General features: G+C 42.3%; 1 protein-coding gene across 4 annotated transcripts in view; it reads left to right on the forward strand.

The window, feature by feature from the left end:
- TENM4 (teneurin transmembrane protein 4) overlaps positions 1 to 14,310 on the forward strand; it is a 427,958-nt gene that overhangs the window by 359,434 nt on the left and 54,214 nt on the right. For all 4 annotated transcript variants that reach the window (XM_065406816.1, XM_065406791.1, XM_065406800.1 and 1 more), the window contains one exon: positions 2,490 to 2,510. In XM_065406816.1, the coding sequence (XP_065262888.1) occupies positions 2,490 to 2,510 (21 nt within the window). The remainder of the gene's footprint in view (positions 1 to 2,489; positions 2,511 to 14,310) is intronic.

Here is a 14,310-nt window from a genome sequence, read left to right on the forward strand (position 1 = left end):
AGTCAGTAGAGTTAAACTGGTGTAAGTGACATCTGAATCAGGCTCAATGACTCTGCCTTAAGAGCCTGATCTGAAACCCAGTGAAGTCAATGTTAACCTAACAAATGACTTCAGTGGGCTTTGGAACAGGCCCTAATACAACATGTTTGTAACTGGAGTGGAGATTACACTGTCCGTTGGTGAATAATTCTGTATTGGGAGTTTTACATGGATATGTGTGTCAAGATGTCTAGTCAGTGATATGCTTTGGTCCAAGCACTCATTAACCAGTACATTGCACACATGAGGATAAAGACAGGTTGTTGAATTTTTTTACACTGACTAACCTATTGACAGAAATCCATGCAGTTTTTCTGAGTTTTAAATGGCATTTCGTTATCTGGCAAATCCCCGTCACAGACTGTGGGATGCTACATTATAAGACTTTATTTTTAATGCTCTGAAACAGCACTCCACAGCTCTAGTGCATACGTGCCCAATGCTTCCCTTTTGGTGTGTAGTTCCAAAATGCTTGTGGTTGTTTCTCTGCTTTTTTCCTGGTGAAAGTATTCATTGCATTTTTGAAACCCAAACATACCAAACCCCTCCTGCCAACACACACAAACAGCTACCAAGAACTCATCCATAATGTACAGCATCCCAGTGGGATGTAAGGGAAATGGGCATAGATGAATCTTTTCGGTATTAACAGGATACTTGTAAGAGCCAGTTTCTGAGAAGCTCTGAGCACCCACAGCTCCCAGAAGAACCATGTGCTTGCTATGTCTCAAGATTTGGCCTAAAAGTGTGATACTTCTCACTCCCCTGAGACGTGACTGTAAAAATGGTCCCTACTTACTCAGCAGATTTGTATTTAGAGTCATGTCTGCTGACAAAAATACGGCCCCAGTCCTACAAAGAGGACCTTCATTGACTTAACTGCAGCTCATTGCAGGATCAGTGCCCGAGGTTGCATTGCATTATACTCCTTTTCGCCTGAGGAATCAATGCCGCTAAAAGAGAGTGAGCTAGATTCTATTTTTCCTTGCGCATCAACAGAATTGTTTACTAGTCAGTACACCTGTGCAAACCCACAGAAGTTCATTGGGTGCCACTGAGGGCCCAATTTGGCCTGCAGGACCTTTATTATGGGTGCTGATGTACAAGAAGAAAAGAATCCAGGCTGAGATCCCAGGGCTGGCACTTAGAAGACATGGTGTTTTCTATGTAACCTGAGCTCATTCAATATGGAAATTATGGAGAGTCAACAAACAAGGAACTCCATGATAACATATTTACAGTCACTTCTCTGAGCGAGCCACAGCTTGAGTATGATACCAGGAGTGGGACTCCAAATATTGAGGAATGATTCCATGGTGGCCTACATTAAGGTGCAGCGCATCCTTCCAGTGCTGAAAGGTTATGTTAGTGATGGAGGCTGTAATTTCCAAAGGAGCCTAAGACAGATAGGTGCCCAAACCCCACGGTAATGGCATGGGAGTTGGGTGCCTCGCTTCCTTAGGGATTTTTGGAAATCCCACCCTGAGTTCTTTTTGTATTTCAGCATTGTTAGAAACATCCTGTGTGTATAGGTTTGGTGGAACAGTCCCTGATTCCAAAAGAGCAAATTGGAAACCTTGAAAAAGTGACCTTGTTGGATTCTCCAAAGAGTCACAAAGTTTAATTTACTCCCATGTTAATCCTTCTGGAGCCATTACTGCTTTATCTGTGCAAACACTTAGGTTACAGGGGCCAAAAAGCACTTCTTAACTCACGTGTGCTATAAATTAAATGGGTACAGATGCAGGTTGACTAAAAGCTATGGGGGAAAGACATTATTTTGGTCTAAATGGATTGTATCTGTGCCTCCTCAAGCAGCATTTCTTTTGAGATTCACACCCCCACTGTTTGGTACAGTCTCTTATTAGAGTGTAGTGCTCTTTTCTGGAGAGGAGAGGCAGCTGCAATGTGGCTTCCAGCTAATTACAATGGGGTATGTAACTTGGGCCATGAAAAAAAAATCCTACTTGAATTCTGTGCCATAGTGTCTCTGAGATTCAAGCAGTGAACATAAAAGAAGTTGGCCAGAACAATTCTGCTGATATATTGCCTTGTAAAATAGAAAGAACCACAATCAGCGACAGTGAAAAAGCTGTAAAGCTTACTAATGAAACAGGCTTCTATCCTGACATTATATTCCATGACAGATAATTAAATGTAGTGAGTGTCTCTGTGTGTGAAGTGTGCCTGGCCCCATCTCCTGCATAAATGAGTACCTCTGAGCTGGTGAGATCATACTTCCTTTGTGATATGCAGCAGTACATAAGTGAACTCACTGACAAGTAATATCCAATATAAAGTATATCAGTGTCATGCCTGCTAAGTCTTTATTTATTATTGCATTGTATGGTACAGTTACTGTCAAGTTTTCAATCTGCTAATAATGCTTCTAACTCAGCCACTAACACCTCATACTTTCTTCTATTCCCTGCTTTCCTGCCGTCTGTCAGAAATAAAGATTTCAGACATAGGTAAGCCAACCAGTGGAGAATTTTATGCCTCTGCCTGTCTTGTTGCATGTTGTTATATGGTGAGCCACAAGTGCCATTTCCAGATGATTCAATAGCAAATGAAGCCAGTGTGATTAAAGCTGATGTAGGCGATCAGTCATCCAAACTGGAAGCCATTAATCATGCGTCAGGGTCATAATGCAATTCTGCTTGGTCTATAAATAGTCATAGTCAGTCAGAATAGAGTATAAAGGTAGGAGGGAAGGAGGAAGGGGGCTCTTTGTCAAACAACTGAGTGAATGGCAAGACAAAGACAATTATCCATGTCATTTAAAAGGAGCTCTGGGTAACCCACTGGTTAGTGTGTGTTACATGTCCTGACCCCCAGAGAACCACAGCTCTGTTACAGCTCCCAGCAAAAACTCTAGAGGCTCATACTTTTAGCCTGGTTTGATCCCCAGTGATGGTTGTTATAAAAATTGGGACTTGCCCCGATTAGAATGGCTGTGAGCCTGGGGCACTAGATGTGAACTTCCATTATCATTCGGAAGTATTTAACCCTTAGGGCTGGTCTACACTGGGGGGGAGGGGGGATCGATCTAAGATACACAACTTCAGCTACGAGAATAGCGTAGCTGAAGTCGACGTATCTTAGATTGAATTAAAATTACTTATTTCGCATCCTCGTGGCGCGGGATTGACGGCCGCGGCTCCCCCGTCGACTTTGCTTCCACCTCTCGCCGAGCTGGAGTTCAGCAGTCGACGGGAGAGCGATCAGGGATCGATTTATCACGTCTACATTACATGGGATAAATCGATCCCCGATAGAGTGATCGCTACCCGCCGATCCCACGGGTAGTGTAGATGTACCCTTAGTGTCCGTTCTGCAGCCCTCTTTGTGTCTGATCCACAGTGGGTAGGAGAGCACTTTGGAGCAGGCCCTTAAGGAATCGTCTGCAAGTTTCCAGCTTATGCTGTATTCCAAATGCATGGCATTGTTGTGAGGTTTTATTTTCTGTTTAGCACAACTTGAAAGAGCTACAGGGCCAAGTGTAAATTCTGTTTCCTGCAGCAGATAATTTCCTTCACCTAATCACACATCAAGTGTCACCCAGTACAAATGGCGTAGACCTCACACAAGCGGCAGTAGAATTCATCCCACTGGGATCTGCTCAGTGCTACTGAAACCAGCAACACTGAATTCCTCCTCCATGGGGGTTCAGCACTTTAAAGTTGACAGCAAATGTCCTCCATCAGCAGTGTCCAGTGCCACAGTAGGAAGTCCTGGGAAAGAGTGGGAAGGAGGGCAATCATGCAGGCACAGGAGAAAGGGCGAGTCAGGAACTAGCACAGGGTGAGTGCTATGGAGATTGTTTCAAATGTTAAAGGAGAGAGATGAAATATGAGAGACATAGAAGAAAGTATCGTCCTTGTGTCCAGAGCCCTCACCTGACCTGCTTCGCAACACCTCTGCCTGTTCCTCCTAGGAACACGGACATTTCCAGACTGAATCAGATCCATTGTCCATCTAATCCAGTATCCTGTCACTGACAGTGGACAGCACTGAATGTTTCAAGGGAAGATGTAAGAAACCCCACATTAGGTAGTTAAGGAATAACCTGTCCCCCAGAGAAGGTTTCCTTCCTGACCCCAATAGTTAGAAGTTGGCTTATATTCTGAAGCAGGAGGGGTTTTCCTAAAGGTCCTCCTTAAACACATCTCTTCTGACAAGCCCTAGTCCTTGCACAGGGAAGTGTTCACAATATAAATGTCCATAGGGGGAGGGATAGCTCAGTGGTTTGAGCATTGGCCTGCTAAACCCAGGGTTGTGAGCTCAATCCTTGAGGGGGCCACTTGGGGATCTGAGGCAAAAATCAGTACTTGATCCTGTTAGTGAAGGCAGGGGGTTGGACTCGATGACCTTTCAAGGTCCCTTCCAGTTCTAGGAGATGGGATATCTCCATAATTAAAATAATATCATGGAAGCAATAAGTCTGAGTGCCACACTGCTCTACACATTCACCCTGCTTTTTCTTGCCTGTCTTCCTCCCCCTTGCATTTGTATGTGGTCTATCTAGAGCACAAGCTTTTTGGGGGCAAAGGCCATGTCTTTTAATCTATCTGTAAAGTGCCTGATATGTTGTTGGCACTATCCTGTCCAAATAATAAGAAAAGCTAAAGAACCAAAGGAAAGGGAGGATGCATCATGAGAGAACATTTAGGACGAACAAACCCAAAACAATTGGGGTATTCAGTGAAGCCAGAGAGGAGGCCTGGTGGTTCGTAACCACCAGAGGCAAGAGGTCACTGTGGAATTCTACATGGCTAGAGACAGATGAGAATGAGCAGACTGTGGCCACCAGAGAGAAGAGTAACGAGAGGAATTCCACACAGCTAGAAGTTTCAAATCGATATCAGGTCCTCAACATGAAAACTTTCGAAGATACCTCTCAAGATCCAGCAGATCCAAGGGAATGGAGAGGTGTACAGGACACATATGTGGATGGCAGTTTGGCCCTACCGATAAGAAAATCAAGCTTGCCGGCAAAGAGTCTTCCAAACATTCTAGGAAGAAAGATGATCCTTGTTGGGTATTCAATACTCAGAAGAACCAAAAGAACATTCTGCAAAGGACAGACAGACAACAGAACAGTGTGCTGCCTTCCCAGAGCCAAGACACTAGACATCACTCTAAGATTGGATAGCCTTCTGAAGTCGACAGACAAGGACTAATGACACTGTGTTGTGGGATATCACACAGATAGTAGATTACTTCAGGGGACTCAACAATGTGATGAAGAAGAAGAATATCCAAGCAATCTCCTCTAAGATTTTTCCTGTCCCATGAGAGAAAAAAGACAGATGATTCTGGTCGTGAACCACTGGCAAAGTAAGTGCCGTAGAGTGTAGGGTTTTGTGGAACATTGGTCCACCTTCTGTGAGTAGAGGGAGCTGTATATTTTAGATGGCCTCCACCGCAGGAGAAAGGGGACCAATCTCCTTGAGGACAGGCTGGCTAGAGTAGTCAGGATGGGATTAAACTAAACACAAAAGGGGAGGCACAAAGGGGGGAGATATTTTATTTATTTATTTATTTATTTATTTATTTATTTATGAGCAATCAGTTAGCACAAAATAGAGATGCTGAAAACAAAATTAGTCAAAGAACCAAATGACATAAAGAGAAGAAATTCTTGAATTGTCTATACACCAATGTTAGGATTCTAGGTAATAAACAAGATTAATTGGAATTGCTCATTTTTTAGCATAAATTCAATCTAGTTGGTAAAAACCTGGTTTGATGGTAAACACTGTTGGAATGTTAAAATCAATGGTTATAACCTATTTAGGAAGGATCAAGTGGGCAAAAAAGGAGGTGGAGTGGCACTCTATGTCAAAAATGGCATTACCTGTTTGTGTCACTGATAACTCAGAAGAAAAAGATCTTGAATGCTTATGGATCAGTGTGCTAACAGATAAAGCACAAGATGGAGTATTAGTTGGTATCTGCTACAGACCACCAAATTACACTATGAAACAGGATGATCACTTCCTTACACACTTCTCATTAATGTGTAGGGAAAAAACTTGGTGATAGTGGGAGAACATCAATGTGAGTGACATATGCTGGAGGTCTCATGCTGCTAATACTAATACTAAAACATCATTGGAATTTCTAAACATTATAGATGACAATTTCCTAACTCAAAAAGTAATGCAGCCAACACGGGGGAATTTTTATTAGACCTTGTCTTAACAGATAAAGAGGAACTGATTACAGAACTAAAAACAAATTGTAGCTTAGGTACAAGTGATCATGACTTGTTCACATTTATAACGTGCAAGCAGAATAATGTTCAGTAATATATATACTTAATAGCACCAATTTCACAAAACTGAAAACAATTATGAGCCAAATGAGCTGGGAGGAAGAATTTAATCAGAAAAATTTCAGTGATAACTGGGAATCATTTAAGAACACCTTACTAGAGGTCCTGAAAGAGACAATCCCACAACTGAGAAAAAAGGCAGTGCTGGTTAAAAAACAACCACCTGGTTTAGAGGTAAAGTGAAGGCAGCTATAAAAAAATAATAATTTTTTATAACAAATGGAAGAAAGGGGAAGTTGATAGTAATGAATATAAATAATAAATTAGGGACTGTACAAAATTGATAAGAGAAGCAAAGGAACACAAGAAAAAAAGTATGGTCAGAAGACTTAAAGACAATAAGAAGGATTATTTTTAAATATATTAGGGACAAAAAGAATCCTTTCAGTGGTATTGGTCCATTAGTAGGTGGAAATGTTAGAATTATCAATAATAATGCAGAAAAGGCAGAAGTATTCAATAAATATTTCTGTTCTGTATTTGGGGAAAAACAGATGATGCAGTCTCATCCTACAGTGATAACACTCTTTCCATTCCACTAGTCTCTCTGGAGGATGTTAAACAAAAGCTACTGATCTTAGACATATTTAAATTAGCAGGTCCAGATAATTCGCATCCAAGAGTTTTAAAAGAGCTGGCCGTGGAGCTCTCTGGACCATTAATGGGGATTTTCAATAAGTCTTGGAGCACTGGGGAATTTCCAGAAAACTGGAAGAAAGATAATGTTGTGCGAGTGTTTTAAAAGGATAAATGGGATGACCCAGGTAATTATAGGCCTGTCAGCCTGACTTCGATCCTAGACAAGATAATGGAAAGGCTCATATAGGACTCAATTAATAAAGAATTAAAGGAGGGTAATGTCATTAATGCAAATCAACATGGGTTTATGGAAAATAGATCCTGTCAAACTAATTTGTTATCTTTTTTTTTTATTAGATTATAAGTTTGGTAGATAAAGTCAATAGTGCTGACTTAATATACTTAGACATCTGTAAGGCATTTGAGTTGGTCCCACACAACATTTTGATTAAAAAACTAGAATGACATAAAATTAAAATGGCACACATTAATTTGATTAAAAACTGGCTAACAGATGGGTCTCAAAATGTGATTGTAAATGGAGAATCATAATCTAAGTGGGTGGGTTTCCAGTTAGGTCCCGCAGGGATTGGTTCCTGGCCCTATGCTATTTAAAACATTTATCAATGCCCTGAAAGAAAATATAAAATCATCACTGATCAAATTTGCAAATAATAAAAATTGGGGGAGTGGTAAATAATGACGAGGATAGGTCACCAATTCAGAGTGATATGGATTGAGGTTGCAGGAATAAACCGTCCCGATGTGTAGAAAGAATAGTAAATAGGCAGGCGACCAGCTTGGCTTAACAGTGAAATCCCTGCTGATCTTAAACACAGAAAAGAAGCTTACAAGAAGTGGAAAATTGGACAAATGACCAGGGAGAAGTATAAAAATATTGCTCAGGCATGCAGGAGTGAAATCAGGAAGGCCAAATCACACTTGGAGTTGCAGCTAGCAAGAGATGTTAAGAGTAACGAGAAGGGTTTCTTCGGGTATGTTAGCAACAAGAAGAAAGTCAAGGAAAGTGTGGGCCACTTACTGAATGAGGGAGGCAACCTAGTGACAGAGGATGTGGAAAAAGCTAATGTACTCAATGCTTTTTTTGCCTCTGTCTTCACGGATAAGGTCAGCTCCCAAACTACTGCACTGGGCAGCACAGCATGGGGAGGAGGTGACCAGCCCCTCTATGGAGAAAGAAGTGGTTCAGGACTATTTAGAAAAGCTGGACGAGCACAAGTCCATGGGGCTGGATGCACTGCATCCGAGGGTGCTAAAGGAGTTGGCAGATGTGATTCCAGAGCCATTGGCCATTATCTTTGAAAACTCTTGGCCATCGGGGGAGGTCCCGGATGACTGGAAAAAGGCTAATGTAGTGCCCATCTTTCAAAAAGGGAAGAAGGAGGATCCGGGGAACAACAGGCCAGTCAGCCTCACCTCAGTCCCTGGAAAAATCATGGAGCAGGTCCTCAAGGAATCAATTCTGAAGCACGTAGAGGAGAGGAAAGTGATCAGAAACAGTCAGCATGGATTCACCAAGGGCAAGTCATGCCTGACTAACCTAATTTGCCTTCTATGATGAGATAACTGGTTCTGTGGATGAGGGGAAAGCAGTGGACGTGTTATTCCTTGACTTTAGCAAAGCTTTTGATACAGTCTCCCACAGAATTCAGGCCAGCAAGTTAAAGAAGTATGGGCTGGATGAATGGACTATAAGGTGGATAGAAACCTGGCTAGATTGTTGGGCTCAACGGGTAGTGATCAATGGCTCCATGTCTAGTTGGCAGCCGGTATCAAGCGGAGTGCTCCAAGGGTCGGTCCTGGGGCCAGTTTTGTTCAATATCTTCATTAATAATCTGGAGGATGGCGTGGATTGCACTCTCAGCAAGTTTGCCGATGACACTAAACTGGGAGGAGCGGTAGATACGCTGGAGGGTAGGGATAGCATACAGAGGGACCTAGACAAATTAGAAGATTGGGCCAAAAGAAATCTGAGTAAGTTCAACAAGGACAAGTGCAGAGTCCTGCACTTAGGACGGAAGAATCCCATGCACTGCTACAGACTAGGGACCGAGTGGCTAGGCAGCAGTTCTGCAGAAAAGGACCTAGGGGTTATGGTGGATGAGAAGCTGGATATGAGTCAATGGTGTGCCTTTGCTGCCAAGAAGACTAATGGCATTTTGGGCTGTATAAGTAGGGGCATTGCCAGCAGATCGAGGGACGTGATCATTCCCCTCTATTCGGCATTGGTGAGGCCTCATCTGGCTTACTGTGTCCAGTTTTGGGCCCCACACTACAAGAAGGATGTGGAAAAATTGGAAAGAGTCCAGCAGAGGGAAACAAAAATGATTAGGGGTCTGGAGCACATGACTTATGAGGAGAGGCTGAGGGAACTGGGATTGTTTAGTCTGTAGAAGAGAAGAATGAGGGGGGATTTCAGCTTTCAGCTACCTGAAAGGGGGTCCCAAAGAGGATGGATCTAGACTGTTCTCAGTGGTAGCAGATGACAGAACAAGGAGTAATGGTCTCAAGTTGCAGTGGGGGAGATTTAGGTTGGATATTAGGAAAAACTTTTTCACTAGGAGGGTGGTGAAGCACTGGAATGGGTTACCTAGGGAGGTGGTGGAATCTCCTTCCTTAGAGGTTTTAAAGGTCAGGCTTGACAAAGCCCTGGCTGGGATGATTTAGTTGGTGTTGGTCCTGCTTTGAGCAGGGGGTTGGACTAGATGACCTCCTGAGGTCCCTTCCAACCCTGATATTCTATGATTCTATGATCGCCTGGTAAACTGTGCACAAACAAATGAGTTTTAATACATCTAAATGTAAATGTGTACATCTATGGATAAAGCAAGTAGGTCATACTTACACGATGGGGGACTCTATCCTTAGAAGCATTAACTCTGAAAAAGATTTGGGGGTTGTGGTGGATAATCAGCTGAACATGAGCTGCCAGTGTGATGCTATGGCCAAGAGAGCTAATGCCGTCCTTGGGTGCATAAACAGGGGAATCTCGAGTAAGGTCAGAGAGATTATTTTACCTCCGTATTTGGCACTGGTGTTACTCCTGCTCTAATACTGTCTAGTTGCGATGCCCATAATTCAAGAAGGATGTTGATAAATTGGAGAGGGTTCAGAGAGGAGCCACCAGAATGATTAAAGGATTAGAAAATATTCCCTATAGTGAGAGACTCAAAGAGCTCGATCTTTTTAGTTTAACAAAGAGAAGGTTAAAGGGTGACTTGATTACAGCCTATAAATATCTATATGGGGAACAAATATTTAATAACGGGCCTTTTAATTTAGCAGAGAAAGGTATAAAAAGATCCAATGGCTGGAAGTTGAAGCTAGACAAATTCAGACTGGAAATAAGACATACATTTTTAAAGGTGAGAGTAATTAACCATTGGAACAATTTACCAAGGGTCATGGTGGATTCTCCATCACTGACAATTTTTAAATCAAGATTGGCTGTTTTTTTTCTAAAGGATCTGCTCTAGGAATTATTTTGGGGAAGTTCTATGGCCTGTGTTATGCACAGTGTTAACCCATCACTTTAGCATATGCTGAATAAGGAAACCAGACCTCCCTGGCTGTGTTTTGGGACCCAGGTCTTCAGCTAGTGTAAACGGGCACAGGTCCAATGACTTTAGTTCAGGATCTGACCCTCAGTGTCCACATGACATACTGAGATGGCATCGTCGTGCTGTGCCACAAAGTTTGCCAAATTGAATCTCCCGAAGCCTGGCTACAATTCTGTACACTCGATTGTGGCTGCTGCAGATTATAGCCCCAGAGGAGTAAACTGCCAAAGCAGGCTCCAGTGGTTCCTCCTGAAAAGAAGATGTGCCGGGAGATATCTGAAAGGAAAATCAACTCATGCTCCTTGCTGTCAGCCCATCTCCAGTGGTGGCAGCATCAGTGTGGTGGATAAATATCAGGAGGCTACAATTGATTTAGGCTTCAGATGATTACAGAACCCCTTGTCTGTTTTGCTCCATTATATAACTCAGAGATGAGAGAGGATGGAAAGAGGGAAAGAACTGATCTGTGTTGCCCCAGGCAGACTTATTTCAGTTGTTATTCAGTTCAGTCCAATTTGCTGCTTGGGTTTGCCTATTGATTGGGACATTAAATAAATAGAAAAGACCAGTAACTGGAATTTCACGGTCTCACTGCTCTCATCTTCTCACTGACGGAGGGAAATAGTTTTGAACTTTCATAGTAATAACGTGGTTTATTCAGCGCCTTTCTTCCTGAAGGATCTCAGAGTGCTTTTACAGCTGAATACATCCACAACCACACTGGAAAATGATGCACAGCTGGTTCTGGAGTAGAATGATGCATCTAAATAGGTCTCAGCACAACAGTAGAGGTGGGAAATTTGGGCCAAGGCCATTGGGGCAAAATCCTACTTAACATTGGTACATGATCTCCTGGAGGCGCATGTCACTTTACATAAGGAATAAAGATGTGATTCCTGCCCTGAGAAGCTCGCAACTTAAAGGCCCATCAAAGTCAACGAGAGCCTTTCCAATAACATCAGTGGCCTTTGGATCAGCACCTGGGAGTTCAGTTATGCATGATGGGCCAACTGATACTATACTGTAGTGTAATTTACATGGGGAGCATTGTCCAGGATAGTGGAATTATCCTCTGCTTTTGTGAAACATGCCATAGGATTTTTAACTTCCACCTGGACAGCTACCAAAGGTGTGCTACTCTCTGCAACATCTCATCCACTGAATGGCACCTGTAACGATACCTCCTTTACTACCATACGTCTATGCCAGCATTGACTGCAGCCCCTAGTCCTGGTGGGTCAAATCCACCTCTCTGCAGGTATCGACCACAAAGCCTATTCACTGTAAATACCACTTGCTGGCCCTTTGCACAAGGGTGACGGTTACCTGGTGTGACTGTAACCATAATCATCTGACCTACTGCTGCTAACAGAGACCTGCTTGCCACAGGCGATCTCCCTCCCAAGTGTAATCAGATCAAAGGATAGGCACAGCTTCTGATTTTGTCTAGCAGCATAGCTCACTCCATCAGTTATTGTTGCTCTGCCTGCTGCTTTCTGTTGTTTTGAGAGTGCAAAGGGGTCAAGCCATAAGACTGAGAGATGGACTAAGACTTGAACCAATAGGAATTAACTAGATGCTTTTTGATCCCTATTGTTGGTCCAGTGCAGGGCAGCTGAAATGACAGCATTTGGTATAAAGCCATTTGCAATAGTAACAACAAAGCTGGCTTTAGAAGGGTGATTAGTTGACTGAGGAGCCTTTCACTGCTGGATCACTGGTTGAAATCCAGACCAGGCTGCAAGTCACCCAAAGCGATTACCATCTGATGAGTGGTTTATTTAAAATAAATCTTTACCTCCTACCTTTCTAAGGTTCACTTTATTAGTAATTATAACCATGCTACTGTGATAACGCATTTACAGAGGATTAACACTAGCAGCAGCCAGTCCGATTTGTCCTTAGAATCTGTGAATTAACACTCACTCATTCCAGGAATCTAAAATGAGAACCTAGATTAGTAACTCTAACCTTGGGCTACCAGTAGCTTTTACCAATATTACATAGAAGGGACAGCTGTTAAAGTGACTGATGAAATTTGGGCAAGAGGTGGCATTTTGATTTTTTTTTCCTGCTAATCGGAGCTGTTCTATTTGGTTGTCTGATCAGTTGTTAAAATGGACTGGCATTGACTTTGGTGTCGATTTTGCTTTCATTCTATGTGGGGGTTAAGATTAGGGACTATTTGGGGCTCTCTCTTTGTGAGAAAGTTACAGCTAAGACAAATCAGGATACAAACCACCAGAGCAAGGCTATGAAGTCCAATAATAAATGACATTAGTAATATTTTGCGGGGACTGAGAGTCAGGACTCCTGGTTCCCAGGCAAATGACACTGCAAAATGGCAAAGTATTCTTATTAATGTCCTCCTCTGTCCACCTTTTTTCACATAGTAGAGATTATGAACAGCTCAAAGGCTGACTGACATTCAACTGAGCCTTGTAAAGGCAGTTAGCTGAAAACACAAGGGCCTGATCAAAATGGATGGTGGATTCCCATAGGGCACCTTTTTTCACCAGGGTGGAAGCCACTTGCTTAATGTGAGTGACATGTAGGTAAATGAAATAATACCCTACCAGCCTGCTGTCATTGGAAAGGAATACAGATGGAGACTGAACTGCCAGGTGGAGCTGTCTTGAAGGTCAGAGCATTTTATTTAGCACGAATCAGTGTCATTTGTGGAGATGAAATCTGTTCAGACTTTAATAGGATAAATCACAAGGGATCTTCCAGGATAAATCAAAAAGGCTTTTTTCCAAAGCAGTAAGTAATTTGAATGAAGAACCAATGCATGGCTTTTAAAATTGAGACTCATGCAGTATTTTGAAAAGAAAGGGCGAGAGCAATTCCTGATAAAGGGGCGGGGAATCAGCATTGCCACACCGACTTCCCCAACTGGCAGCTCATAGAATAACTGATCACTAGGATGGCTTAATGCTCATTGAGTGCAAAATCCACCCCCTGTACATTTGCCACTGAATTTAGTGGGGATCCGATGACTTTAGAGAAAGTGGAGTATGTAGGAGAAGAAATTTTCAACATGTCCTGACAGTTAACTTGCAACTCCGAGAGGGAAGTAGAGCTGGGTTCATGCCATAGGTTTAACATTGTTGATTCCCAGGCTCAGAAGAGAGTGTAAATCAATAGCTAGCAATGGCAAACACTTAAGTTGAATAATAGAGAGATAATATTATACTGTATATAGTTTCCTCCAAAGACCTTGGCTTAAATAAATGTCTAAATTCAAGTCTACCGCTGTTTCCATCTAATTCTATTATACAGTCTCTATTTAGACTCTGTTGCTTGATCCATTTCTGACTTTGGTCTCAGTAGCATTTATATAAAGCAATATATCATTTTTCAGTCTGCCCACAGTGTTTTCTCAACCTGCTTTCTAGTTTTTCTGGAGGCAGCGATGTCTAGTGGTTAGAGCAGACTTGAATCAGGATTCCTAGCCTGTAGTCCCTTCTCTGCTGCTGGCCTGCAGTGTTACTTTGGGCAAATCATTCAACCTCTTTGAGAGTGATTTTAAGAGTTTGATCGATGCCCCCGTTGAATTCAATGGCAAAACTCCCATTTACTTCCACAGGCATAGAATAGGACCCTCAGGACTCTGTTAAGTAAATGAGAATTTTGCCATTAAATTCAATGACAGCAGAATCAAACACTACATGAATATTAATACTTAGCTTTTAGATAGTGCCTTTTACCCCTAGATCTCAAAGCACTTTACAAAAGAAGTTATTTTTTTTTCATTATGACCATTTAACA

Source organism: Emys orbicularis, chromosome 1, assembly GCF_028017835.1.
Source record: "Emys orbicularis isolate rEmyOrb1 chromosome 1, rEmyOrb1.hap1, whole genome shotgun sequence".
Classification (NCBI taxonomy): domain Eukaryota; kingdom Metazoa; phylum Chordata; order Testudines; family Emydidae; genus Emys; species Emys orbicularis.